The 27,691-nt window shown below is 39.8% G+C and overlaps 1 protein-coding gene across 1 annotated transcript in view; it reads right to left on the bottom strand.

The window, feature by feature from the left end:
* The window catches only part of atr (ATR serine/threonine kinase), a 28,225-nt gene extending 1,926 nt beyond the window's left edge, over positions 1–26,299 (bottom strand). Inside the window, exons 1-44 of the mRNA XM_061744388.1 lie at positions 26,114–26,299; positions 25,928–26,019; positions 24,858–25,010; positions 23,852–24,753; positions 23,625–23,767; positions 21,071–21,247; positions 20,422–20,585; positions 20,110–20,262; positions 19,768–19,966; positions 19,420–19,676; positions 18,547–18,743; positions 18,341–18,441; positions 18,030–18,201; positions 17,204–17,359; positions 16,907–17,101; positions 13,691–13,786; positions 13,508–13,597; positions 13,314–13,409; positions 13,054–13,184; positions 12,726–12,869; positions 10,747–10,840; positions 10,517–10,642; positions 10,182–10,388; positions 9,250–9,363; positions 9,004–9,119; positions 8,773–8,893; positions 7,603–7,740; positions 7,337–7,508; positions 7,075–7,241; positions 6,827–6,991; positions 6,633–6,724; positions 6,457–6,548; positions 6,192–6,369; positions 5,900–6,085; positions 5,114–5,273; positions 4,294–4,473; positions 3,945–4,087; positions 3,734–3,831; positions 3,396–3,625; positions 3,084–3,218; positions 982–1,182; positions 526–669; positions 246–396; positions 4–160 (exon numbers count right to left, since the gene is read on the bottom strand). Coding sequence (XP_061600372.1) covers positions 4–160; positions 246–396; positions 526–669; positions 982–1,182; positions 3,084–3,218; positions 3,396–3,625; positions 3,734–3,831; positions 3,945–4,087; positions 4,294–4,473; positions 5,114–5,273; positions 5,900–6,085; positions 6,192–6,369; positions 6,457–6,548; positions 6,633–6,724; positions 6,827–6,991; positions 7,075–7,241; positions 7,337–7,508; positions 7,603–7,740; positions 8,773–8,893; positions 9,004–9,119; positions 9,250–9,363; positions 10,182–10,388; positions 10,517–10,642; positions 10,747–10,840; positions 12,726–12,869; positions 13,054–13,184; positions 13,314–13,409; positions 13,508–13,597; positions 13,691–13,786; positions 16,907–17,101; positions 17,204–17,359; positions 18,030–18,201; positions 18,341–18,441; positions 18,547–18,743; positions 19,420–19,676; positions 19,768–19,966; positions 20,110–20,262; positions 20,422–20,585; positions 21,071–21,247; positions 23,625–23,767; positions 23,852–24,753; positions 24,858–25,010; positions 25,928–26,019; positions 26,114–26,166 — 7,238 coding nt within the window. The 5' untranslated portion in view covers positions 26,167–26,299. The remainder of the gene's footprint in view (positions 1–3; positions 161–245; positions 397–525; positions 670–981; positions 1,183–3,083; positions 3,219–3,395; positions 3,626–3,733; positions 3,832–3,944; positions 4,088–4,293; positions 4,474–5,113; positions 5,274–5,899; positions 6,086–6,191; positions 6,370–6,456; positions 6,549–6,632; positions 6,725–6,826; positions 6,992–7,074; positions 7,242–7,336; positions 7,509–7,602; positions 7,741–8,772; positions 8,894–9,003; positions 9,120–9,249; positions 9,364–10,181; positions 10,389–10,516; positions 10,643–10,746; positions 10,841–12,725; positions 12,870–13,053; positions 13,185–13,313; positions 13,410–13,507; positions 13,598–13,690; positions 13,787–16,906; positions 17,102–17,203; positions 17,360–18,029; positions 18,202–18,340; positions 18,442–18,546; positions 18,744–19,419; positions 19,677–19,767; positions 19,967–20,109; positions 20,263–20,421; positions 20,586–21,070; positions 21,248–23,624; positions 23,768–23,851; positions 24,754–24,857; positions 25,011–25,927; positions 26,020–26,113) is intronic.
* Between the last annotated feature and the right edge of the window lie 1,392 nt (positions 26,300–27,691).

Here is a 27,691-nt window from a genome sequence, read left to right as displayed (position 1 = left end):
TACCATGAAGTTGGGTCGGGGAATGTTTGGAGGAACCACTCGTAGAAGACGGGGGGATGTCGAGCGCACAGCACCTCCTTGTGGATTCGTAGTTTCTCCTCAAGAGGTGTCGTCTTCGGTAGAATAAGCTTCCTCAGCTCTTTCCCTGACAGGTAGACACCTTAAAAAAAAACAGATATCAACTATTCACTTATTGCAACCACATTTAACAGTTTAGGTCCATTTCTATTCGGTGGTGAAGATACCTCTCTCTTTGTACAGCTTGGTGAGGATGTGCCGCAGTCCAGCCGTGTTGTTGACCCATTCAATGATGCCGCACTCCTCGTTGAGGGGAATCACAGCATACGTGCGGATGTGTAGCTCCCTCCGCCTGGACTCCGCGTCTTTACGCAGGCACTACACACAGAAAGCAATCAGGGCAAAATACCAGCAAAAATATATCATAACCAGACTATGGCTGAGCTTATAAACATGTAGCGAACCATCAACAGTGTTTATTAACCTTGAGTCAAAAACTCTGCTCACCTTGTTGATGAGGCAGTTGAACTCCATGAGTCTGCAGTCTTTCCTCATGTCATCTTTAGGTTTGCACATCATGGTGTAGCTCCGGCCATCTGAGGCCTTCAGGCTTATCTTCTTAGGCTTCTGTAAGGAGGCCAAAATCTCCACCTGCAAACACAAAAGTTTGCCTCAGTAAGTTCAATTTAACCTTTTGATTCTCCCTTTAAAATCAAGTCTTAGCCATGTAATATAACTTTCAACTCATGGGGACTCCAACTTGGTCCTGACGTTTACAGGACATCCACATAAACCGGTGTCCTGTCTGTGTTTGGTCCCCGTAATGATGTTAAAACAAACACGTGTGTTCACATAAAGCCCTGTTACCATTTCAAGAGGATTTCCTGGTGAGACTCAATTTCTCCTGAATAACAAAAACAGCGCACAGATGACCGACAACACAAACCCCCCTCTTTGTCTTACACAGTCTTCAAAGCCATCCAGGTAGGCCCAGTGTCCCGGGAAGGCATCGTGGTGCGTGTTGGCCCCACCGGTTGAGGGCAGCGTGGGGATGAGGACGGACTGCAGGGGGATCAGGATCTGGCTGAAGGTCGGCTCCTCCACCAGACGCTTCAGCTGCTTGAAGTGAACGCCCATGCTGAGGGTGCTGCTGTTACCGTCCACCTGGAAGACAGGAACTTCTCTATAAAAAGAGAGATAACAACTACCCATAACTATGTTCTTCTCTCGAAAAAACACACCTGCACCGCGAACTTTAGATGAAAAAGACGCTACATCACAGGGCATCTCAACAAATATCTATTTGGTGCTCTGATTTCTGCTGGCAAGAAAACCATTGTGAGATTAATCCAAGTTTATCATTGTGAAAAATGCCAGAATCAGAATTAGAAAACTGCCTGTTATTCTCATGACATGCATTGGTAGTTCAGTGGTAGAATTCTCGCCTGCCACGCAGGAGGTTAAAACTGTTGACTTCTCAGTCTGTCAATGAACCATTGTCAGATGGACACATCTGTCCCAGATTTCCTGGGTTCAGGAGGAGGCCCAAATTGACCTTTGCCCTGAAACCGATCACATGCTCTGAATAGATGGCCAGTTGGCCACTTCCTGAGAGATACTCAGGGGTTTTTGGACTGTCCTGGGACAACTGTTCTATTATATTTGTAAAGTTAGCCTGCACACATCTGTTCAGAGTTCCTGTTTCAGCCCCAGAGGGCATATAACCTCAGCGACCTATGGTTTATAAAAACTTTAAGCTTCTGTTTACCTCTTTAACTGAAAATGTCACATGTGTGACATTTTGACCCCGATGTCTGTTCCTCTGTATGTTTCCTGTTTTCTTCCAGATGTCCATTTCATGTCTATTTACTGTTGTCTTCCAAATATGGTCAAGTTTCCTGTCAGTTTTACCAATAAAAGCGCCAGCTCTGCAGACAGCCAGTTGGGAGAAGTTTGACGAGCTCTAAGAGAAGGGCCGTGTTGCCCACAGCTCCTCAGATTCCTCTCCAACCTTCTGCAGAAGGCCATTGAAAATCATTCCATAAGTCTCCGGTGTCTTTTTCTAAGTTAATTAATGTATGTTGATGACTTTTTAACCTAACAACCATCACACGTCACTGGCTGCATCCTGACTCCCCCACAATAGAGGAATGGACTGATATTGTTAATGAAATATATAAAATGGAAAGGATTACTTTCTCACTTCGGCTACAAATGGATACATTCACAAGGTCATGGTCAAAATGGGTCTCCTATATACAAAAGTCACAATTATCTAGAAACTAAATTACTTGTCTCCACTCACTTACTTTCTCGGTCATTTCTCTGTTGGTTTGAAGGACTGCCAGGTTTCATGCGTTTTATACGTACATAATTTTATGTGTGTGTATATCCAAACCCTTGTAATATTGTAGTTTGGTCTCCCTGCAACTGAATTAAGTCGCTGTTACAAGCCCATACATCCCGTTTTGATTCATCATTGTTCCCTTTTTTTTTTTTGTGTGTGTGTTTGTCTTTAGTTAGTTCTGTTTGTTTGTTTTACCTTAAAAAATATAAATATACGCAGGTTATAGGGCAACAGCTATGTTTTGACATGCTGATGTTTTTGTTTCTCCCTGACAATAATTGTAAACCAATTGTACACCAGCTGTGTAATGTAAGATGTGAGGATAATAATAATAAAGACAATTTAAAAAGAGAAGAAAAAGACGCTACAGAGCGAGTCGGGATGCAGCCGCACAGTCAGAAGAGCAGTGAAATACGCGCGTGTCACAATTTGTCCTACTGTACTTATTGTATTTTTTTCATACGGTAATCATTTTTCATTTATCCAGTTCAAATCCAATTACTCGGGTCGCGACGGGGTGGGGCTGATCTCCGCGATTTGAAGCCTTGTATAATAATGGTAAAAAAAATAAAGGTGACTACTTCACGGATTTCACTATCAAGGGTTCTTTTTGGAACGTAACCCCGCAAAAAACAAGGGATTACTGTACACTGGATGTTGGAATGGCTAATTGTATTCCAGCTACATCTACTGTTTATTAATGTTGGTGTTTGTGTACCGGTTTGTTGCACAGCTCCAGCAGCTTGTCCGTCAGTCTGTTGGCATCTCCAATAAACTTCTCCAGGGACTGTTTGAGACTTATGGCTTTTTTAAGGATCTGATTGCAGCGGTTCATACGCATGGGGTAAGACGACTGAAAAACAGACAAGAATGCACATGAGAGTTTGTTGTTTTTTTTAAGTAATATAATAATAATTACATGCAACCCAGCAAGGGATTAATATCTATAAAAGTGATGGAAAAGAAAGAAGCAGAGTATGAGTACATATGTCTCTTAATGACTCGTAAATACACTCGTGCAAACACCGACCTTGGAGACGGCCGTCATCAGCCACATGGCCTGCTGGGGGTACGCGAGGAACACTTTGGCCACGATGGTCATGAGGACTGTGAAAACCTCATCGCTAGAATGACACACTCTGGAGATGAGCTGGGAGAAGGCGGTGAGGAACTGGTACGGCGCCAAGTTGGCACAGTGCTCGCCGACGACTGTGTTGATTTTACTTAGCTCCTGTCGCATCTGTCTGTCCGCTCGCCCGGCTGCGGAGGAGGGGACGTAGGGGATAAGTGCAGCACTCGTAATTTCATGTGACATTAATCAGTGGAAAGATGTTTACTGGAGGGGTTGGCATCCCCAAGGCAACTCACCCTTCTCACATTCACAGACTTTGGCTCCAAAGTCCAACCAGAGCGACAGCATGCGAGGCATGGCCTGGTAGATGTACTGGTTTCCAAACTGCAGAGCCCTGAGAAGAAATGAGGAAACTAATGAGTCAAAAGTAACTCACAAAAGCATTTCTTATCTTTAATCAAAGCCTCAAATGATGTCTGGATGTAATCAGAAAGAACAAAGACTCACTTTCCAAAGTAAGTGACGATGTATCGGATGAGGTTCCCCTGTTTCTCCAGTTTGTTATCGGTCACCATCGGCATCACTTTATCATAGTACTTGGCTAAATAGAAGTTTCCATCCTCCCACTCGGGTAAGAGGTTGGTTACTTCCTGAAAAAAAGCAGCAAATCTTTGAGAGAACCGGCTTTTTACTTATTCTCTAAAATTCAAACTTACGTGGAAGAACAGGAGCGTTTAAAAGGTAAACGTGTTCGAGTCTAATATAAAAGGTAGACTTGAGCCCATTTTCGTAACTGTCTCACTATAACATGGAAACCTTAAGTAATATTAGGGCAGCTTCTTCTAAAGGCTGGTACCTTGTACGCTTTCATGATGGCGTTAGACTCAAAGTTGGCCGTCTCCTCCATGAATCGCCCTACTAGCAGCATGGCCTTGCCTTTGGTCTGCAGGCTGCGAGGGTCCGTCAGGGGCTGATCGTCAGGGAAACATTGGGCCACCCCCTTCTGTAGTACAATCAGGGCCTGGTGCACATCCCCCTGATTACAGACCAAAATAGAAGTTTAGAAAAGTGTGCGCTTATGTACCGTATTGGCCCGAATATAAGACGGTGTTTTTTGCATTGAAATAAAACTGAAAAAGTGGGGGTCGTCTTACATTCGGGGTCTAGACGTTATACCCATTCACAACACTAGATGGCGCCAGATATCTTTAAAGCGAATGCTGAACTAAACTCCCCAAGCCAAAGCGAACTCCTGTCACGAAGAAGAAAAATAAAAAATAGCGCTAAGAAAGAAAAGAGAAGAAAATAAGAGAAGCGATAACAGAAAATGGAGAAACGAGAAAAGTGGGTGGAAGATCGGCAGGTTAACCTGCAGCTGAGAAGTTATGGTGCAAACTTCAAGATGATGATTTGAATGAGGCAAAATAACATGCTTTTTCTCTTGAATATATTGTTATAATCATTTGTTTCAGATGTACTGTAATTATTTTCTGTATGAAAATTGAATTTGATGTTCAAAAAGTCTTCTTCTTTTTTTTTTTTTTTTTTTTAACCTTGTCTGCACACAAAAAGGTATTTTTTTCAAACTTGAGTCTTGAAAAAGAGGGGGTCGTCTTATAATCAGGGTCGTCTTATATTCGGGCCAATACAAGTCTGCTGATTAATGTGCAGGTCACCTTGGACCAGAGCCACTTGGCCTTCTCGGTGACCAGTTCAGCCAGATGTCTATTATCTGCGTTGAGAAGGGCGTTGAAGGCGGTCTGGTGGTGGCCGGCCTTTCTGGCCACTCTGGCGCTCTGTAGCCAACACTCTCCCACCAGCTCCTGACGGACGGGTCTGCAGATCAGGAGCGACATGGTTACTGCTCACAAAAGCTAACTGAGAACAATCAGTACTGATGAGTTCAATGTACACCCTACAGAAGTGGAAAGTGGTTTACATCGAGTTTAAGAGAATCCAGTGCATCATTCCCAACACGAGGCTTAAAATCTGAAATATATTTGAACCTTTAAACCATTCAAAGCTCTAAAAAAACTATAAAAACATTCTTAAAAGCAACTGACTGCCATAACTGATCATTGTGATAGATGATTCAAGGTATCATCTGAAGGGTGCTGCTAATCGTTTGAATACACTGTGGTGGGAAACAGGACATACAGCTGATTTGTTCACAATAAAAGCAGGAAGAGGAGCTTTTACTGAAGAAAAGCAGCTGGTTTAATCAAGTAAAAGTCGTTTTGAGGAATAAACAAGTCTCATGGTCACCAGCTAGTTCGATTATAAAAATTATAAATGTATTTTATTTCGACAGCATGATTCATGAGAAGACATCTGAAGGGAGTGAAGATTAAAGTGAAGATTGAACATCTTATTTGTGCGTTTTTTAGTTCTAACACTCAATCTTTATACAAATAAAAGATGCGTCAGCGTGCTTGCTCCTGCAGATGTTTCTGCTTTCTTACTGTGGTTCCAGGCTGAGCAGGGCACGCCGGAGAGCCAGGATCGGCTCCTTGGCTCTGAAGGAATTCTGGGTCATCTCCAGCCGGTCCGACCAATGAGGAGGCAGCCGGCTGAGAGTCGGGGTGGAGCCCTCTCCGTGCTTCTGCAGCTCGTTAAACGTGTGCTCCAACTCGCTGAGCATGTGCAGCCTAAAAACAAAGATGGGCCATTTTTATTATTTTTATAATTAGAAGTAACTGTAAACCAAAAAAAAAAACGCAGGGAGAAAAAAAAGAATCAATTCCAGCCTCAAACCTGACGATATACTCGTATCCTCTCTGGTAGGTCCCGCACTCGTAGCTGGCGGCAGACAGAGGGACAACTTGCTCCTTCCTCACCAGCTTCAGCTTCTCATAAAAAGCCTCAGCATCCTGCTTCTTCGCTGACAGCAGCATCTGGCCGAGTCGCACGGCCCAAGTGCTGGACTGCTGGTCTGGAGATGCAACAGAAAAGCAAATCTTACTCATTAAGTCTGTATATATAGGCAAGTTTTGATGTCCTCCCTGCTCTCTGTCCTTACTTGAACTCAGATAATCATCCAGCAGATCCCATTTTCCAAGCTTCCAAGCCGCCTCCACTCTGTAAGTGTTGAGCTCAGACTTCCACTGGGACCTAAACACATAAACATAAGGTGTGTTACACGTAAAATTCTCACTGATGTTTAAAATGATGATCTCGTACATATATGTGCCTTACTTGTTGGCCAAAACCCCATTGACCTGCGTCATGACCGTGGACAGCTGTCCCAACCCAAGCATAGAGGTCATCACTCCGTGATAGTGACCGATCTGGACATTGGTTTGAAAATAGTTTATCAGTTTGCATCTTTCTAAGTGGAGAGTAAAAACTGAAGGAATGAGATAAAGGCGGATGTATATGTGTGTATAAACCTGGTCTGACTCCAGCTGTATGGCTCTATCGTAGCAGGCCGTCGCATCTCGGAGCAGGCCGATGCTCTCGTGCTCCAGTATCTGTTCCTGCAACGAAGGCTCCTCCCTCCTCAAAGCGTTGACTCCCCTCACCCCGTCAGGCTCATGCATTGCAGCGTACAGCGTCTGCACCAACAATCATAACGCAGATATTTGTATTTTCTTTGGTCACAGTTCTGACGTCGTGTGTTTGGCGCTGTGAGTCCAACCTGCAAGAATGTGAGATGGTCTTGTATATTCTCTTTATTTTCAAGGATGAAAGCTTCGAAGTGCATGAGGGCACGAGTGTAGGCTTTGGATCGCAGAGAGGCTCTGGCCAGGACGTCCTGTGGGATTCCCTTCAGGAAGGCCACCACACGCTGGTAATCCCCACTCTCTGCAATCACAGCATTCAGTTTCTTACCTCAAACGGCAACAGTAGATAAACTGAAGCTCAGAATCTCAGAGTGTGAAAAATACAGCGTTTCCTACCGCTGACTTTGGGTTTGGAGTAGAGGATGTGGCGGCTCCACTGCGTCAGATGCGACAGCATGCTGAACACGGTCTGAGTGCTGAGCTGGGATAGGCTGGAGGCCGCCTCCTGGACACCACCGCCTCCTTGCCCGTTGTCCTCCGTCAGCACAGCCAGCATTTCCTCTGTTACCTAAAAAAGTCCAAATTAAAATACCCAAACATCAAGAAACCAAAACAGAAACTTTTTATTTTTCCAGTTATAAGTATCAGAGACATATCCTCACCTCCTGTTGCCCTGCAGGCGTGCAACCCAGCAGCATGTACAGCAGGATATGAGGCAGCAGGTAGATTGTGACTTTATAGTCATGTTTGATGATGAAGCTACAACATTTGAACACTTTGCTGGCCAGCTCATGTCTCACCTGGAGCACAAAGACAATAAAAACATGAGTTAATGTTGCTGAAAAGGACAATGTTTGAGGCCATGTCCATACCAGTCCATGGCTGGGGATCGATTCAAATGTCAAGAATCGATTCGATTCCGATTCTTAAGATTCAGAATCGATTATCAAGATTTGATTCGATCCGATTCGATTCGATTCCGATATTGATTTGGGTTAGTGTTATTAAAACTGTTTTTTGAGCTGTTGCATGAATTATATGACTGTAGTTATGCAAAATATTACTACTAGTATTATATTGAGATTAAACATTAAGTATTGCAGCTAATGATGCTGTAAGGACCAATCAGCTCCCAGAATGCTGATAGAACTGCTTTCAGAAACATCATGTGGGTCAGAATTACCAAAGAGATCCAGGGAGGAAACAGAGACGGATGAAATCAGTTTTATTTTTTCCCACATTCCGTTTTTATTTGTTCCATTTTCGGTATATTTTGGTTTTTAATTTTTGAGCATTTGATTTTTAGCATTTTTTGCAAATGTAACCCCAAGACAGTATATAAAGTAATGAAATATAGACAATTTATGCAATTATAACCTAACACTTTAATGTTTTCATACCTTTAAACATATTTAAAGGCAAAAACATGGCACCAGTTATTCTCGTGTCCAACAAAACATTCCTTTTTTGGGGATAAACAAAAAAATAACCAAAAGTTGTAATGTAATGATGAAAAAAAAAAAAAATACATAAATAAATAAAAGAAAAAGAAAAAAAAATCGATCTTTAGACGTATGAATCGATTTTTAGGAATTAATATGAGAATCGATTTAGAATTGGGAAATCGATTTTTCCAACACAGGCCTATACAGGCTCAGTAAATCAGGAGAGGAATCTGTGCAACTAAATCATTAACTCCACATTAAGCATTGAATTCACTGGATTAGCGCGGATTAACGCGTTTGTGACTGCAACAAAGGTTTCACATCTGGAAATGTAAACCTATGCGTTAACGTGGAAGTAGGCTGGCTTTGTTAATGAGATCAGTTCACCTTGCTGATGAGGTAACCAGCCCAGGTGGCTGACCAATCAGAAAACTTGCTGCCTCTAGTGCTGAGATAAACTGGCTTTTTCAGTTTGGACCAGTTCACATCCTTCTGGCTGCTCTTATACCTGCAGGTAAGAAACAGGGGGAGATGGCAAGATGAAAGGAACAATAGATTAGAGTTTAATGTGTGTATATAAGCAGTGTATGTTAGTGAAAAGAGGCATGAACTCATCACCTGCTGTTAAGGTGAGGCTCCAGTATTTCTTGAACGTGTTCTGGGAATCTCCTCCACAAACGGCGGCCTGACGAGTCAGTTTTTCCCTCGCGGCACTCAAATATGGATAGCAGTTCCTACAGAACAAATAAAAAAAGAGGAAAACACATGCAAACCTATGTTACAACCAAATCATCAGCTAAGACATAAAAAAAAGACAGGGATAAATTTGCAAAGCCAGTTTGTCCTCATGTGTGGGAAAAATACCTGAATTGCATAAGCAGCTGAGTCCTGGGCTCGCACGTCATCAGCGTAAGCCAGAAATGTTCTTGTCAGCTCAGTCAGCAAATCGTAGGCAAAGTTGAGATCATCCACTCCACTCTGTTCCCAAGAAATATAACCAACGTCTTATGTCTGGATTTACCCTGTGAGGCGCAGTGAGCCTCTCCTGTGTTCATCTCTAGACTTTCTACACTCTAGACATGCACATTTGCACATTGAAATGAACGATTTTTAGAATGTGTTTGCTTAAACACAAATATTACAACATAGTATTATGATAATTATGTTACACAAGAGAATAATAAAGTAAAGCATGGGTTTGAGTTTGAGTTGCAAATGAGTTAAAAAGCAATTACTCCATTGTCGTACATGCCACAAACTGAATGCAAAGTAAAACAAGTTCCTTGTTCTGCCTGAAACTGGAATCATACCAAGCTCCTCTGAAACTTTAACATAATTTAAGATAATTCTGCAACCTTGTAATAATAGCAAAGATGTGTAATATCTTTCTATTTTTACCTCAATAATGTATTTATTATATATTTACCATGTGCAATACCATTCCCATCCCTCATTCAGCACAATTATATACTCATTATACTTATCTTATACTCATACATATCTTACCTGTTTTTGCACTGTATTTATAATATGTCATAATTGCACAATTTTTCTTTTTGTGTATATATTTTTATTATATATATTTTTTTACTTTTTTTATCCTTTTCTCTGTATGTGTATGCATGTGTGTGTTGTGTGTACTGCTGCTGCTCAATGTTAATTTCCCCACTGAGGGATGAATAAAGGAATATCAAATTTAATCTAATCTAATCTATAAAAAGCTGAAACAATGGCTAATTAAATGGATCAGTGTGCTCTTGTTAGGTTTATAATTGTGTCATTTAAGCGCTTCTCACCACAAATGTCTTGCGGTCCCCGTTGGTTTGTGTGTGCGACAGGTCCAGACGTCCAGGATCCACAGCGCCCAGCTCGCCCAGACACTCCCCGCACAGGAGCCGGGCCTCCGGGGACGAGTCCTGGCAGCCCTTCAGCAGCACCGACACCAGGTTGGAGATGACCGGCTCCACCGCCTCACTCGCGCAAACCTGCCGCAGCAGTCGGTCCTGCAGCCCAAAGCACACAAGCAAAAAAAAATTGATACGGACGGCATGAAGCTCCAAGCCTGGAGCGTGAGATTTGAACCCCTGCGAAGCGGAGCTGATATCTCCCTTTTGCACGAGTGCTTGCGTACCTGGTTGGTGTCTATCATGTCCCTGAGGCTGGTCAGCGCATGGATCCTAACGTCAACGTTCTCGTGCTGAACTGCTCTCATGGAGAGCTGCAGAGCTGCAGCCAGGTCACTGCTGCTGGCCGTCAGCTGCAGGGGGGGAATAAACCTTTCATACTCTTCAAACATATCCAAAAGCAACTTTTTCATTCCGCCTGCCCTTCATCATCATCACCACGACCCTATTTACAGACCTTTTTATTATCTTGCAGAACTGTGTGAATGTCTTTCAGCTCAGGATGGTCTGGCAGAAAGTAAATCTCATGAAGGTAGTCGCTGACTTCTTCCCTGTGACAGATGGACAGATATAAATCATCTGTTGAACCCACATTGATACACAATAAACAATACAGACATACAAATACCTACATCAAATTTGATCAAATATGAATAGGCTGATCAGTATCATAACATTCATTCCTTCTCTTCATTACTGTACGTCTTTATTTTTACATGCTACCAGTCGGATCTTCATTAGACACATCATGACTAGCACGTTCCTATTTTTGAAATACCACAACCTCCTGTCCTGGTAAAATGTACACACTGTATCTAAAGACATAATGTTGAAATTATTGTTTCAGTTTTTTTTTTCGCCCAGAATTTCCTTCATGTTCTGATTCACATGTGCTAAAACCTGTATGTTGCTGCAAATGTTTGGTCGTGATTAATTCCCATTTAGTCCTAATTTACATACAGGCTTATACAAATCTTTTATATTACATTGCCTGTCCAAATAAGTCAAACACTTCCATATTTCGCCAGTTTTTATTACAGCACGCATTCGCTGTCGCAACGTTCCCATAAGCTTCTGCAATGTCACATTTATTTCCCTGCAGAGTAGCAGCAATTTTCCCAGAAGATCTGGCATTGATGATGGAAGAGTCTGACCGCTGTGCAAAGTCTTATCCAGCACATCCTTAACATTCTGTGTTGGCCAATCCATGCGTGAGGATAATGTCCCTTGCTCCCTGAACCACCTTTTCACAATTTGAGCCCAATGAATCCTGGTATTGTCATCCTGGAATATGCCTGTGCCATCAGGGAAGGAAACATCCACCGATGGATTAATCTGATCATTCAGTATCTTCAGCTGACCTCATAACGTTGCTGAAACTGGACCTGGGCCTTTTCTCAGCATGCTTTCTTGTGTTTACTTATGCTCTTGAGGATTGAGAAACGACCCTGATCAACTGCAGCAACCCCAGATCATAGCCTGCCCCCACCGGCAGGTACAGTAGACATCAGGCATGATGTGAGCATCGTTATCTGCCTCTTCCTGCCCTGATTCACCCATCACTCTGGAACTCTGGGTAAATCTGTACTCATCAGACCACATGACCTTCTTCCACTGCTCCAAAGTCCAATCTTTATACTCCCTGGCAGATTGAAGCCTTTTATTCTGATTATCCTCGCTGATAAGTGGTTTTCTTAAGACTACAGAGCTGTTTAGTCCCACTCACATGAGTTCCCTTCACATTCTGGTGTGGAAATGCTCTCACCTTCCCTATTAAACACAGCCGTGAGTTCTACTGAGAAAAACCTTAAGCCAAACTTATCTTATCCAAACGATGCTTCTCCACTATCCTTCCAGATTTTAATAATGTGTTGGACAGTTCTTTTAGCAGTTTCAGCAATCTACATATTTCTTTTGGTTGTTGCATTTCAATTATTTGGCCCCTTTGAAACCGATTTAAATCTTTTCCACAACAACGGGCTGTAACTTATTAACAGGTTGTTTAAGGAATCAGAAGATCACTCACTGTATCTTGTTGCCACATCATCATCCGTGCAGTAATTATCCAACGGGCGGCTCTTACCTCCTTGTTTAGTTAAACCTAGGTGGTGACTTTTTTTTTCTTTCTTTTTTGACAGATAGTTTAAAAGTAAAATATCATTAACCTATTTTATTTCATCTGATCTATTTTTCGTCCTACATGAACCTGGTCATCCTCTCATCTGCTCCTGAGGTTGCGATTGAATGATGTAATAATCTGAGCAGAATATTTTGAGTCTGGATCTGAAATTTAATAAACAGACCACTTATCTTAATGCCTCACGGAGACCAGATATTTGTTAAGTCTCATCTGGTAAACTGTCTTCTTATGTGTTCCCACACAAAGCTTTACTTTTTAAGTTTCAATATGTGCAAGCTTGTCTTTTTGAAGATTACCCGTTGTCCAGGATCAGGAACCGGATGACGGCTGCAGTTTCTTTGGGTTGTAGAGGGATCAAGGGAAGCAGAGCAACAATAACGTGGCTCAGCAGAGGGCCGAGGTGCGAGGGCTCCACACTCCTCACAAAACAGTCCCACGTCCTGTGCAAAGTAAATAAAAAACACGGGTTTATACATTAAACTTATTGAAAATGTCTTTTTTGGTGTAAAAGCAAATCAACCATTCCTCGAGTGTGTTTAAAAAAAAACACAGGTCGGTTTTGGCAGAAAGAGGCACGACTGAGAGGCTTTAGGGTCCTTTAGGTGAGAGCGAGCAGGTACTGACTTGCAGCAGAGCAGAGGGAAGTCTTCTCTGTATCGGAGGCTGGTCCGGAGCGTCGTCACCATCTTCACTCTGACAGAGCTGATGTGTTTGGAGCCCATCAGCCGCATCAGCGCCATCACGCTCGTCAATGCCTGAACGCAGAACGGAGGCTCTTTTTTATTTTCACTGAAGCAGAATGACTAAAACCAACTATGAACACAACTTAAAACTGTCACTTAAGATGATTGTTCGCTTCGTTCTTCCAGAAGTGCGGGACTCACCAATTTCTTGCGGTCCTTTTCTCCTGCACTGGAGCTGAGGAGCTGCATGTTGAAGAAAGCGAGAATGCCCAGCAGCTTTGGCTGCAAGTAGTCAGCCTGGAAAAAGAAGCCAGGAAAAGGTTCATTATAAAAGGTTCAGACTTTAAAAAATATAGATTAACAGAGAAAACAAAAGCTTAAAACAGAATGTGCACCATGAGCTCTGGAGTGGTGATGTCTCTAGGACCCTGATATGGATCGTCGTTGGAAGCAAAGGAGGCCAGAATTGCCAAACCGTTGAATACCTGCAAAAGAATTTAAACAAACATGAGAGGAACAACTGCTTTTAAGTCACGCTTTAGGTAATTTCTTGCATTTAAGGCGCGTTAGAAGCCGACCTGTTGGTAATGTTCCCCCAAGCGCAGCAGCAGTTCATTGTGAAGACCCTGGAAGTCTTGTCGTAGCAGAGAGCCCAGTTCAATCTCCGTCTCACTCTGGGACAGTGATGAAAAAACAGACACCAGAGTCGATGCTCAGCATTATTCATCACATCTCAGTACGAATTAAAGGAAAATGCTGCCACACTGCTGTTTTTTAGGAAATACATTGTATTGTCGCCCAAATCCCACAGGCAGCTGAAGAAGTTGCCATATCAACACTCACTTGTGACCATGATAATCAATGGATCCAACTGAAAAGTGCCAAAATTGTATCTTGTTCAAGCCTGATATATGAAATAATACAAGGAAAATCTTTTTTTCTTTATTCATTGAAATTAAAAAAACAGCTAAATTGGATTTAAACAGATTCTAAAAAATATTATTATGCATTTTTATGAATACATCAGGTAGTTTTATATACTTTTAGTTTATTTGTTTTATTTTTTATAAAAACTTTTATTTCCTTCTTGATTATGGGAGTGGTATAAAGAGGTCTCAGGAATTCACGTATCAAATATGATACGCCTGGCAGGATTAAACATAATATATATATCTATCTATCTATCAAACGTCAGTTACGTCACTGCAAACGTCAGTTACTTCTACAGTATGCAAACGTCAGTTACATCGCTGCAAAAGTCAGTTACTCTATGCAAACTAGGGCCAGGTATCAATTCAAATGATAGCGATGGAATTGACTTGACCATTATTAAAAAAACTATTGATTGCATAATTAAACCTTTAACTTATATCTTTAATCTTTCCTTTTGTACGGGTATTTTTCCAAATAGAATGAAAATTGCAAAAGTTATTCCATTATTTAAAGCAGGAGACAAACATAGTTTCACTAATTACAGACCCATATCATTATTGTCACAATTTTCTAAAGTGTTGGAGAAGTTGTTTGTAACAAAATTGGATTATTTTATTGAAAAAAATAAACTGTTAAGTGATAATCAATTTGGTTTTCGAAAAAATCGGTCCACAACCTTTGCTTTAATGAATTTAGCAGAAGAAATTACTACAGCAATAGATAGCAAGAAACACACAATTGGGGTTTTTATTGATTTAAAAAAAGCGTTTGATACCATTGATCATAAAATTCTTATTTCAAAATTATATACATATGGGGTGAGGGGCATGGTTTTAAATTGGGTACAAAGTTATTTGGACAAGAGGAAACAGTATGTGCATTTTTTTGGTAACACATCCAACTATATGAATATTGTTTGTGGAGTCCCACAGGGCTCTGTTTTGGGACCAAAACTTTTTAATTTATACATTAATGATATATGTGAAGTGTCAAAATTATTACAGTTTGTGTTATTTGCAGATGATACAACTTTTTTTTGTTCAGGACATGATTTGGAAACTCTTGCTAAGTGTATAGAAAAAGAAATGGTAAAATTAAAAAAATGGTTTGATGAGAATAAGTTGTCTTTAAATTTGAAAAAAACTAAATTTATGATTTTTGGCCATTCAAGAAGAGAAACAAATGTATCACTTACTTTAGAAGGAGTACCAATTGATAGAGTATCACAATTTAGGTTTTTAGGGGTTATTATAGATGATAAATTGACATGGAAAGCTCATATATCTCATGTAAAATCAAAAGTGTGCAAAAATATTTTTGTTTTGAACAAGGCTAAGTTTGTGTTAAATTATACAGTAATGAGAATCTTATATTGTTCATTAATTTTGCCTTATTTATCTTATTGTGTTGCAATCTGGGGCAACACATATCCAACCAATATGAATCCTTTATTTTTATTACAAAAAAGAGCACTTAGAGTTATTTTCAATACACATTACAGAGAACACACCAACAGATTATTTTTTGAATCAAGACTACTGAAACTTGAGGATTTGGTTAAGTTACAGACACTCACAATCATGTACACAGCTAAATGTAAATTATTACCAGAAAACTTACAATACATGTTTACTTTCAGTTTAAATAACGAAGATAGTCGCAGAAAATTTAATTTTAAACATTTATTTGCCCGAACAACCTTAAAGCAGATGAGCACTTCAATTGTTGGAATTAAGTTATGGAATTCATTAAATTATGATTTAAAGGGCTGTATAAACATATTTCAGTTTAAATATAAATTTAAAGAGAAAAAAATAGCTATGTATGAAATAGTCTAAATATATAATATATGCGTATGGAGACAGACAATTTATTTTCTTGTTTTTCTTTTCTTTTCTTGTGATATTAATTAAGTAATTGTGCAGACCATCTGTTATTATTGTTCAGTTTTCTTTTGAGGGAGGGGCAGGTATAATAAGATTTTCTTCTTCCTGCTCCTTTCTGGTTCTGGAATATGTTTTTGATTGTGTTGTTATTTTACTTGCTTGCTTTTTTTCTTTGCATATTTCCATGACCAGAATAAATAAAAATGAAATGAAATGAAATGAAATGAAAATGTCAAGAATCAATCCGATCCGATATTGATGTGGGTTAGTGTTATTAAAAAGGTTTTTTGAGCTGTTGCCTGAATTATATGACTGTAAAATAACTAGTAAAATAATAATTTCACAATAATTGTTGTGAAATAACTAAAAAATAAATAACTCAAATGGGTCTTTCAATATCCATTTAAAGTGCAAAAAGAAGGAAATTGCAACAGCTCATGCAGTAAACAAATCATTTTAGCTTGTCTAATTTATTCTGTCACCAGACACACAGCTGGCCATGAAGCATCAGGCATTTTTCAGGTATGTCATGAAAAACCGTGTGTTCAATAACAGAAGAAACTAAACAAGCTATAGTAAATATAGATAATATGAACTTCATTGAACATTTTATAACGTGTCTGGCGATTCAATGATCTGCAAGTTTTGACAGCACACAGTTGACTGGAGATGAAAGGATACGTGCAAAGAAAGATCTGTAGTACGTCTGTTGTAGATGGAATCATAGTTTTGTATTCTATCTATCTATCTATCTATCTATCTATCTATCTATCTATCTATCTATCTATCTATCTATCTATCTATCTATCTATCTATCTATGTATATATATATATATATATATATATATATATATATATATATATATATATATATATATATATATATATATTTATATATATACACACACACACACACACACACACGTATGAAGGAACAAAAACCTCCTGACACTTGCAAGAGTAAATATGAAACACCTGCAGGTAGTGAAAGGCTCTCTCCAGCTCTTCTTTGGTGCAGGAGCAGACCAGATGGCTGAAGATGTATTTGAAGTTGTTGATCAGAATCTCTCTCCTGTTTGCCTTTAACTCAGTGGCCAGAGTACGGATGAGGGCGGAGCCCGTAGCGCTCGCCTTGGCAGCCAGGTAAGGCAGCAGCACCTGGAGGGTCCGCTGTACAAGTAAATGTGACGGGACATGCAGCTTCAATATACTGTTAAATTCATTCATTCACCAAATTGCTTTATGTGGCACAGTATGTGCGAGCTGGCATACAGTGAGGAAGCGGTGGAGGTCTGGGAAGTCGAAAGCGTGTGCGATCTGAGCCAGGATGTCCAGAGCCAGCTCTCTCTGATTGGCTGATTCGCTGCCTTGATCTGGCGTGTCCCTCAGCGCCGACGCATGGCGCGAATGCAGTGACTCTACCAGAAACTATATACAGATGAGAATAAAACGATTAACGAGGTGTTAGACATTGGTAGCAATAAACAGAATCTCAAAGAGCAATCTGATTTGACTTAATTATTAATCCAAAAAACAGAAAACAGAAAACATTGCAATAACACCATGCAGCAACCTTTGACACCCTTTACTCAGTGGTATACTCAAAGAAAAGAAGCTCTGGAGTGATTTTTATACAGTAGAGTACAGATATCTTACGATAACCCTTTGATTAACACTAACTACAGGCGATATGTTTTCAAACCAATGAACTTCAAGAGTGGCGGCCCATAAAGATGTTGCATTGGCACCGTTTAAAGGGACATTCTGGTGTTAAATCAACCCCTTGGTCCATAATCTAATTATAATGAGTATAAACTGTCATTAAGGACCATAACGACATGAATCAAAGCAGTTTTGAGTTATTTTCACCTCCCAGAAGACAAGCAACCCACAACAGAATAAATTGTTATCTTAAGCCTTAAAAAAGACTTCAAAACTTCAAGATAGTTTTAACTTTGTAAGAGAACAGAAAGTTTATAATAATAATAATAATAATAATAATAATAATAATAATAATAATAATAATAATAATAATAATAATTATTATTATTGATTCAACCCTGGAATATTCCTTCAACTGACAGTACAGGTTTTGTACCTGGCAAATGGGGTTCTTGTACTGACTGAAGAGAGTCTGCAGCTTCAGGCCTTTGGCAGCGGCCAGCGCTCTGATCTGAGTGTAAGCGGCTACGGAGACCGACGACGACTTGGACAGAAGACAGTGGAGCAGACGCAGCAGAGAGAAGGATACCAAACTACCCTGAGATGCTCTGGCGGGAGTAGAGGAAGGGACAAAATTAACCAAAATAATAAACTTGACTGCTCTGGGAACCGTGTCGAAGTTACAAAATTACAGTTACAGACCAACTCTGCGTGCCTATAGAGTAAAAAGTTAAAAGGTGTGTATACCTGCCGATCTCTCCAGTGGTGAGGATGAGAGTGTTACGCAGGTCGTCGTCTCTGTTCACTTTGGCAATATTGAATGCTTCCTTGAGTCGTCCAACCAGGAGCTGAGGCGGCAAAAACAAACCCCAAAATCAAATATTTTAACAAATCATAATCCGAAGAGAAGCCTGTCCTAAAATGATCAGTGACGACCTTTCAGGTCTTCTCACCTCGTTCAGAGTTCCCTCCTCTGAGTTTTTTGCGGTGTCTTTCAGGAGGAAACGCACCGATTGGCTGAAGCGCATTCTAACGGCAGGATCTGAGTCCTCCATGAGACCAATCAGGGCACAGAGAACTGCCCGGGAGTCGCTGTCTTCTCCAATCAGACTCACATGCTGGCAGAGGTGAGGTAGCGCCTCTAGGAACCCTGGGACGGTATAATATTCAGTGAGATAAAAATAAACCTTCAGTCGGTTCAAAGGAACAGAAGATGTCAGTCTTGTAGGTGTTCTTTGAATGTAGCTCAGCGTTTTCTGCATTTACATTTCCAAAATACAGTAATGTGGCCAGATGTGGCCCAGACCATTCCCAGAAGTGGTTTGAATGATCTGATCCCAACGCCTCCTCAAATATATCCTGGAACACCCGTCCTTGAAGATGGATGTTAATACCTGTTAAAGCAGGCCCAAGAGAGCTGTTAACCAAATGATATTAAGAAGAAGGAGCCAAAGTTCTTCCACAACAATGTGAGAGACGGATAACATCATCCATAAAATAGTTCCTTTGTTATTGCTGCTGATGGTTGTTCTATAAAGTACTGAACTGGGGATACTTACCTTTTCTACACACTTACTTCAGTGTTTTTGTTTGAATGTTTGCAAAATGATTATAAGTTGTCACGTTTTGTTGCTTATCTTAAGTTATATTTACTAAGTTCCAAGACTTTATGAGAGCCAGATTATTTGTTATGACGTCCTGATATGAAAAACCTTCGAACTGAAAGGGGTTATTCTTTATAAATTGTCTAAAATCAGTCCTCTCTTTACAGAGTTGGATGAAACAACACTTCAATCTGTCTTTTTATTTAGGAAAAAAAAAAGTACCTTGTTTAACTTTACTCGGGGCTTGTGGTCCAAGTAAAGAGAGGAAGGGTCGAACAACAGATGCCCCGAGTGATGGGGCGGGTTTCCCAGCATGCTCTGTTGAAAGGCTGCAGCGGAGGCAGATGATTGTTTGAAGATCGGCGGACTCGGATTTGACGTCACTGAGCTCGGAGAGCTCTGATTGGATGCAGCTCAGATGACCGACAATCCTGGCGAGCTCCATTTTCACCTGCTCTGATCTGTCCTCCAGCATGGGACTGAAAGTACCCAGCATGCGCCATGAAGTACGACAATAACGCGGACTAAATAACAATATTATCAATAATATGTAGCAGTAGTAGTACATACAGTAGCGTGTTGCTGATGAGGTTGTGGCGCGAGTTTCCCAGGTGGTGAAGAAGAATGGGGAAAACCCTCACAGCCGCGGCTCTCACTACCTCGTCCTGACTCTGCAGCGTCTTCGTAAACACGCAGACGCGCCACGTCTCACACACACCGGGATGCAGAAAGGCTAGCAGCGACACACACTCCGCCTGGACTTCAGATACTGGAAGGACAAACACCGCTGAGCATTGTTGAAAACGTTTACATCATTACTTGTATGTTAACTTAAAGTAAGACACCGTTACCTCACATCAAAATCTAAATGATGACTGATTTTGAGATGTGACAGGAGTCTAGAGTACTCACCGTAACAGCCGCTGAGTTTCCGGGCCAAACCAGGCAGCGAGGACGGGAGTCCTGAACTTTTAAAAGCTGAGACAGCTTTGTTTTCACACACCCAAGGAAGAGACAGCAGAGCACACACACGCCTCTGGAGCCCATCCTGTCTCTGGCTTCTCACTAGACAAACGTGAAAACACAAAGTATTCATCTGCTCTCAGTCTCTGGGCTTGGATTACACAGATACGTAAAAGTAAACCCAAGTTATTATTGAAAAGGATTTTTTTCACAAAAGGAGATGCTGCAGCTATCCGAGATGCTTATGTATGTAGTCCTTACATGTGAAGTAGAGTATGGAATCAAGCACCCTGACAGTGGTCTGGAAAGCAGACTCAAAGTAGTCCTGGTTGGAGACAGTTGGAGAGCTTCCTTCTAATACTGACTGACAGGTCTTCAGCACATTGTTCAGAGTGACAGTAGACGCCCAGAGGAGAGAGCATGAGCTGAAACCAAAAAAGAAAGAATCAATGAGTTAAAATATAATATTAAAAGCTGTGGATGATGCAGCAAAAATCACAATTATTACTATACATTAATGTAATGATGACGGCTCCAACAGCATCAATATAATATGAAAATATATATATCAATACATGTAATCCTAAATAGGTTTTTGGTATTGTATCTTTATCACGGGAGCAGATCATCTTTTTCTAAAACTGTCAAGATGAACCCAGATTTAAAAAAAAAAAAAGAAAAGTGAAATGATATTTTAGCTTGTTGATGTTATTTATTATGATTGTAAGTGACTGCGTTCAAGTAAAATGTGATGTAGCCCCTGAAATACATTGAATCAATACCATAATGTGGCAGATTTTTGTAATAATAGCAAACTTGGATTGATCAACGAGGTCATCAATGTAATATTGTATCGTGTTGATAACGTACAATTTACAACGCTCTTGTTAATGTGTAAAATGTGTGTTACCGGATGGGAGAGGAGCAGAGAGCTGCCAGCTGGAGGATGACGGCCACACCCTGCAAAGCAGACAGAGTCTCCGTGCTCTCTGGTTCTCCTGAGCCAGAGTTCAAAAGCGTCAGCAGTTCCTCCAGTCGGCTGTTCAGCACAGCCCAAACCTCGCTGCGCGCTTGCATGTCCACCTCTCTTAGGACACAAAACAAATCATCATTTAGAAATATCAATATTTTCCCCTTTTTTAACTTTTCATAACAATAATTAAACAAAAATAAATAAATAATAGGAAGAAGAAAGAAAGAAAAATATATATATATAAATAAGTACAACAACTCACCCCTCTCCCCTTCCCTCCCTCATATTGTCAATACATTACATCATTCAAAATAATTTAGCTTCTTTTCATATATGCATAACAATACTGGAGCAAATGAATAATAAAGTAAATAATCAAGTCCCGAAAAACACATTCTTTAATGCAGTAGATGATTCAGATCATTAGCTAATCCAATAAAGGCAAAAAATCCAAAAAGGTCCCCAAATAAGGTCAAAGTCCCTAGGTTTTTTCTAACAGAATACAATATTTTTTTCTGGAGTGCTATATGATACAAGTTCATTGATCCACTGTTTGAGTGCTGGGGATTTTTCTGATTTCCAGTTTTTTAAAATACATTATTGATAAGAGGAGTATTCAAAAGTAAACATGTATTTAAGTTCAATAATGCGTGAGAGTCCTTTGTGTCCTTTTGCCATGCGCCACATGTGCTAGAAATAATTGGATTTGTTGTAATCTTAGACAGTATCTTCCTAGAGCCCAAGTAGGGGATAGACGTTAATGGGATAGTTTTCATTTCATTTTGCTCTATCTCAAATCACTGTTGTTTGAGTGCAGCCAAATCCACAGTGGACGAACCTGAGATGCTAGGTAATATAATCTAAAATGTGGGAGATTTAATCCACCTTTAGCATATGGAGCCCGAAGTGTAAGAAGTTTAACCCTTGGGGTTTTCTTTTTCCATAGATATGAGGATGTAGCTTTGTTAAGATGTTTGAAAAAAACTTTTGAAAGGAATACAATGACATAAATAAGTGAATTTAGGTAGTACGCTCATTTTAATTGTACTGAAGAGTCAGTACAAATCATCATTTAGATCACTTTTTTTCTTTTTTACAAGAAATCTGCTCAAGTGAAGTGATCTATGATAGTTTTAGATGCAATTTCAAAGCAATCCAAACGGGATAAAATCAACGAGATTAATTCACATTTTCTTGAAAAAAAACCCCCAGCAAAATTCAAACAGCATGACTCGAATTGGAATCCCATCCAAATGCAAATGTCTGTAATTCAGTTTACCGTTAAGAGTACTCATTTGCATGGGATTACAATTATATGGGGCCCTGTGGTAACTTGTAATAATCAGAGAGGATTTTAGGATCTGTGTCTTTGTTTGAGAAATCTCTAAATGGTCTCAAGCCCAAATATATATCTGATCTCCTGGTTTAATTATTATTATGAACCAACCAGAAACCTCAGGTTGTCAGGGTTACGTCTACTTTCTGTACCCAGAGTTAGAACCAAACACAGTGAGGCAGCGTTCAGCTTTTATGCTCTTCACCTGTGGAAAAAGCTGCCAGAATGAACCAGGGCTGCTTAAACTCTTAGTTCCTTTAAGTCAAGGTTGAAAACCTTTTTATTTACTACTGCAATTCAGTAATCTCCCATAATGCACTACAACCTTTACTTGTAGCATCTCATTTGCTTGATTCTTTTTTAATCTATGGCTGTCTATCTTTCTGCTTCTAAACTCTTTTACTTTTTATGCATTTTTTTAAATGTTTTTAAAGCACTTTGAATCATCTTGTACATGGCAACTTAAACACATGGGCTGATACACCATTTTCCAATTTTGTCAATTGTCAAAATGTGACTAACTGGGGAGCGTCTGAGGTGCTTTTAAATCAGTATTCAAATTTAATATTAAACAAAAGTAAATTATTTAATAAAATGCAAGGCCTCGTTCTCACTTCCGGACCAATGTCTGTAAATTACGGTAAAACACAGACTTTGCTTATCCAGATCAAATAGGCTGAACTAAATACAGATGTCGGGCTGTTATTTTAGAATTACTGCAGGTCCAGAGGTCATTTTAACTAAAGCAGATACAACATGTTTAATTTTGAAGACAGACAGCATTTTTCTTAACATTCTTATCAGGTGAATTATACATTTTAATGTTATGGGTTTTAGAGTTCACATTTTTGCTGCACTTTTGAACAAATTTTTGCGCAAATGAGAAAATAACTGAATAAACAGCCACTTCTAATTATCTCTGAAATAATACAACATGTATAACGTATTTTCCGCACTATAAAGGCGCACTTAAAATCCTTTAATTTTTCTCAAAAATCAGCAGCATGCCTTATGTATGAAAATAAACCCTTTCATTGATATTGTGCCTTATAATGCGGTGCGCCTAATGGTCCGTAAAATACGGTAATATATTTTTGTACTTCTAATTTGGCCTACTGTCATCGGGTTCTGGGCTTTGGATGTTCATGAACTCACATTGATGATGTTTTTGTTGTTTTGCTGGATGAACTGGCAGCAGATTTGCAGGGTCTCTTGGCAGGAGTTTCTCCATCACCTGACTCCTGAGTTACCACTTCTGTCTGAGCCTTGAGCGCAGCTTGGAGAAAACCCTCGGCACACTGCAAAATAAAACCACAGCACATGTTGTAACAAAGGTGAGAGTAACAAGAAGTGACACTGTAAAGAATGAAAGGGATTATTACTTCAGCTTGATTTCCTGTTCCAACAGTGCATGCTAGCGTCCTGCAGACATCCGTGACTCTTTGTCTTCTCAGCAATGCGATGCTCTCATAAACCGGCACACAAGACAGAGAGAAACTGAACAGCAGACAGAGGGATTCAGTAAATTCAGCTCCTAACTTAACATTGGCTCCTCCAAGAGTGCAAACACACTCAAACATCTGCGTGAGATAAGTGGGTTCAAAGTGAGGAACATGAGATGACTGAAAAACGCAGCGGGTCATGTTCAGCAGCTCTCCTTCATAGGGACGTTCCTCGTTCACGTTTGCTGCGTCAGGACAGGAGTGCGTTTCCAGCAGATGAAAAAAGGCTGTGAAGAATTCATGGCTCTGCATCTTCAGAAACCCTCTGAGCTCCACGATGTTTCTCAACATCACCATTGAGAGCTTCTTCAGCCTGATGTTTCCATTTGCCAAAAAGAAGCATGCTGTCTCCCAAGCTACGTTCAAGTCATGACAGGAGACGATTCCCCTCAGAGAATCAGTGATGACGCCGATAGTCACTGCAGCCAGTGACTCCAAGGCAGCAGGTGAGGAGACAACAAGAGGAGAAGGGGTAAGGTAGGAAGAGGTAGATGTGGAAGAGAAGCTGAAACTTTTGAGTGTTATGGGCCACTGGCTCTGCATGTGAGTGCCCAGACAGTGTCCTTGTGCTGCCAGTGTGGCGACATGAGCATACAGGATATCGCCTAGCTCTTGGGACAAACATATGAGCTCCTGGGTGAGGCGACGGAAGATGAGCGACAATCTGACTCTCAAAGTGTGAAGTAAAGAGCACAACAAGGCAGAGACGCGTCCGTGAATGACATCACAGCCCGGAGCTGCCGCCACACGAAGAAAACGTCCCGCCACCCATTTACTGAAGTCTGAAATCAAGAAAGGCAGGAATTAGAAAAAGTTTACTGAATCACTTATTCATGATTATTCATTTATCTGAACATCACAACTGCGTGACAAATATTATTTTTACCAGTACAACTCTGTGTGGTCTCTGGGTACTCAGCAGGCTGGCACGCAGGGTTTGCAAACATCAGAGATGAGGATTTGACTATATGCTGCACAAAGTCGAGCAGCATTACACACGCCGGCTCCGAACTGGACTTTTTATTCAGCCCAAGGGCAACTGGAAAAACAAAACAATAAAAGATTTTTCTTAACAAACCTCTTCACAACATGGGTTATATCAATCTAAAATTTGCATATTCATTCTCAATAAGTGAATTCCTGCCATTTGAATGTCTTCATTGACCATTTGCAAATGATTTTACTTCCTCTAATTTCAAATGAATGAATCTAAGTAGAGTAACTAAAGTGATGCAAGGAGAGGGTCAAGGTGGTGCCGTTTATGGATTTCAGAGAGGAGACAAGCTGCAACATTTTGGATTCAAACATAAATGTACAGGACTGTCTCAGAAAATTAGAATATTGTGATTTTCTGTAATGCAATTACAAAAACAAAAATGTTGTACATTCTGGATTCATTATAAATCAACTGAAATATTGCAAACCTTTTATTATTTTATATTGCTGATCATGGCTTACAGCTTAAGAAAACTCAAATATTCTATCTCAAAAAATTAGAATATTCTGAGAATCTTAATCTTAAACTGTAAGCCATAATCAGCAATATTAAAATAATAAAAGGCTTGCAATATTTCAGTTGATTTGTAATGAATTCAGAATGTATGACATTTTTGTTTTTTTAATTGCATTACAGAAAATAAAGAACTTTATCACAATATTCTAATTTTCTGAGACAGTCCTGTATAACATTTCAAATCTGCTGCAGTCATACTGATGTTTTTTATCTAATTTTTGACAAACATATCGACATGCATGCTTAATAGGAAGGGGGTATTAAAAAAAATGAGGATTGATTGTGTTGATGCGAGTTGTAGTGCAAAACTCTGACAAGAAAGAGAGTTTAATAGTTGATGGACAGAGACATCATCTAATCAGTGAATTGGCTACAGGGAGCAGAAATCTGTGAAATCCTGATATTTGATAGTAGATATTGATCCCGGCTCCTGCTCGACTCACCGACGTCCACATCTGTCAGTATCCTGTCGATAAACTGGCACAGGATCTGTCGTGGTTTCTGTACAGCCAGCTCATACTCAGCAGCACCGGCACTGCAAATATGAACACGGTTTTAACGTTATTTGAGTTAGGAGAAGGTGTTTTTTATTTATTTTTTAATCAACTTAACTCAGTAAAGTAGCTCACCTAGCTAACTCCTGGAGAGCCGGTATCATCGCAGACATTTCAAGTCCATCCATTCTTGTGTATAATTATTGTGTCACAGTTTATAACCTATTTAAGATACCATGGGAAAGATGTGTTTGATAATTTAATGTAAGATATATCTCCATAGAAAGCCCAACGTGTATTTGAATGCTTTCGCTCCAAAAAGTGACGTGTTTTGTTTTGGTACGGCAGCCGCCGAGGATCAATAAAGGTTAAAAAAAACTCAAAGGGTAAAATGCGCCCTCTGTCAAGAAAACTCCATCCAGTGGTAAAATAAAATCAAATAAACAGAGCCTTTCTTGAGTATTTATGTATCCGTCTCTTTATCTAACTAAAATAACAAATGTTGTATTATTGTCTTTTTAAATTGGATTAACAAATGAATTTGTTGATTTCTGGAACTGTTCCCAGCCTCGTAGTATAAATGGACCTGTCTGCTCCCCTGTACTTAAACTTTTATGAGAAAGTCTGAGTGAAATTCCCAGGCTGGCGTTGCTGCATCACATGCTCATTCAACTTTTTTCATCTTCGTCTGGCCACACATACTGGAATGTCCTACTTTTTTTTTTTTTTAAAAGGGTAACTTAAACATCTGATAAGTATTTTGAGCCTGAGTTACAGCCACAGCTATTTCTAGAGTTAAGTTGAAAGATTCATCTGATTTGTAACAACATTTGTGACAGAATCATCTATACCCAAATTTTTATCGGGCCCAGCAACAGTTAGTGTAATCTCCAGCTTTCTTCAAACATTTTATGAACTTAAGTGAAAAGCAGATGGCAGCCACTGCCACTGCTGATCTACTAAAAACACCCTTTACACCAAAGTCTGGATTCACCAACCATGAGAGGTTTTGTGAGCCGTTTCAACAATGTGGCTAACAACTAGTTATAACTAAAATTTCTGCAGTAAAATTTGTTATTACATAGATTTTGGAGTTTGTTAACATTACAGATTTCAAGATATCTTGTCATTAACAAAACTTTTTTTTTAAATTCTTTTGCAGAATTTCACTCAAGACCTTAAGACAAGACAAATCAAACAAAGAGATTAAAAAAACTGACATTAAACCTGGAGTTGTTGTTAATCAATCAAGAGTTGTTAGCTCAGTGACAAAAGTGTGTGACCCTTTAGTTTTGCAGTTAAGTTGAAGGGGAATTTAGGGTCAGATATTGATTACGGACATCTTGGGGGGAAAAAACTGTCAGTCTGATAACAACTTATAATTTGGAGTTTATCATACTAAAAGAGAAGAATTAAGAGTATTTGATGCTTAAAAGGCTGGAAAATGTTTTAAAAAAACATATGTCTGGATTTTAGCTTGTAAGCTTGTTTTCTCCAGGTGCTCCAGGTAATGCATGTCAATAATATTTATTTTAGTTCTCACTTTTCTGACTCTTGTCTTTGCATCTAAATCCAAAAGCACATGATGCTACGTCTGTTCCCTTAGCACGTCAGAACTATACTATTCATGTTTATAGCTCTAATAAAATCACATGTCAAATTCGGAAATCTTATATCCCTCATATGTAAAAAGATTTGTAGCGACACCACACA

Source organism: Cololabis saira, chromosome 16 (assembly GCF_033807715.1).
Source record: "Cololabis saira isolate AMF1-May2022 chromosome 16, fColSai1.1, whole genome shotgun sequence".
Taxonomy (NCBI): domain Eukaryota; kingdom Metazoa; phylum Chordata; class Actinopteri; order Beloniformes; family Belonidae; genus Cololabis; species Cololabis saira.
Note: the sequence above shows the minus strand (reverse complement) of the source record. Positions and strands in the feature narration are given on the sequence as shown.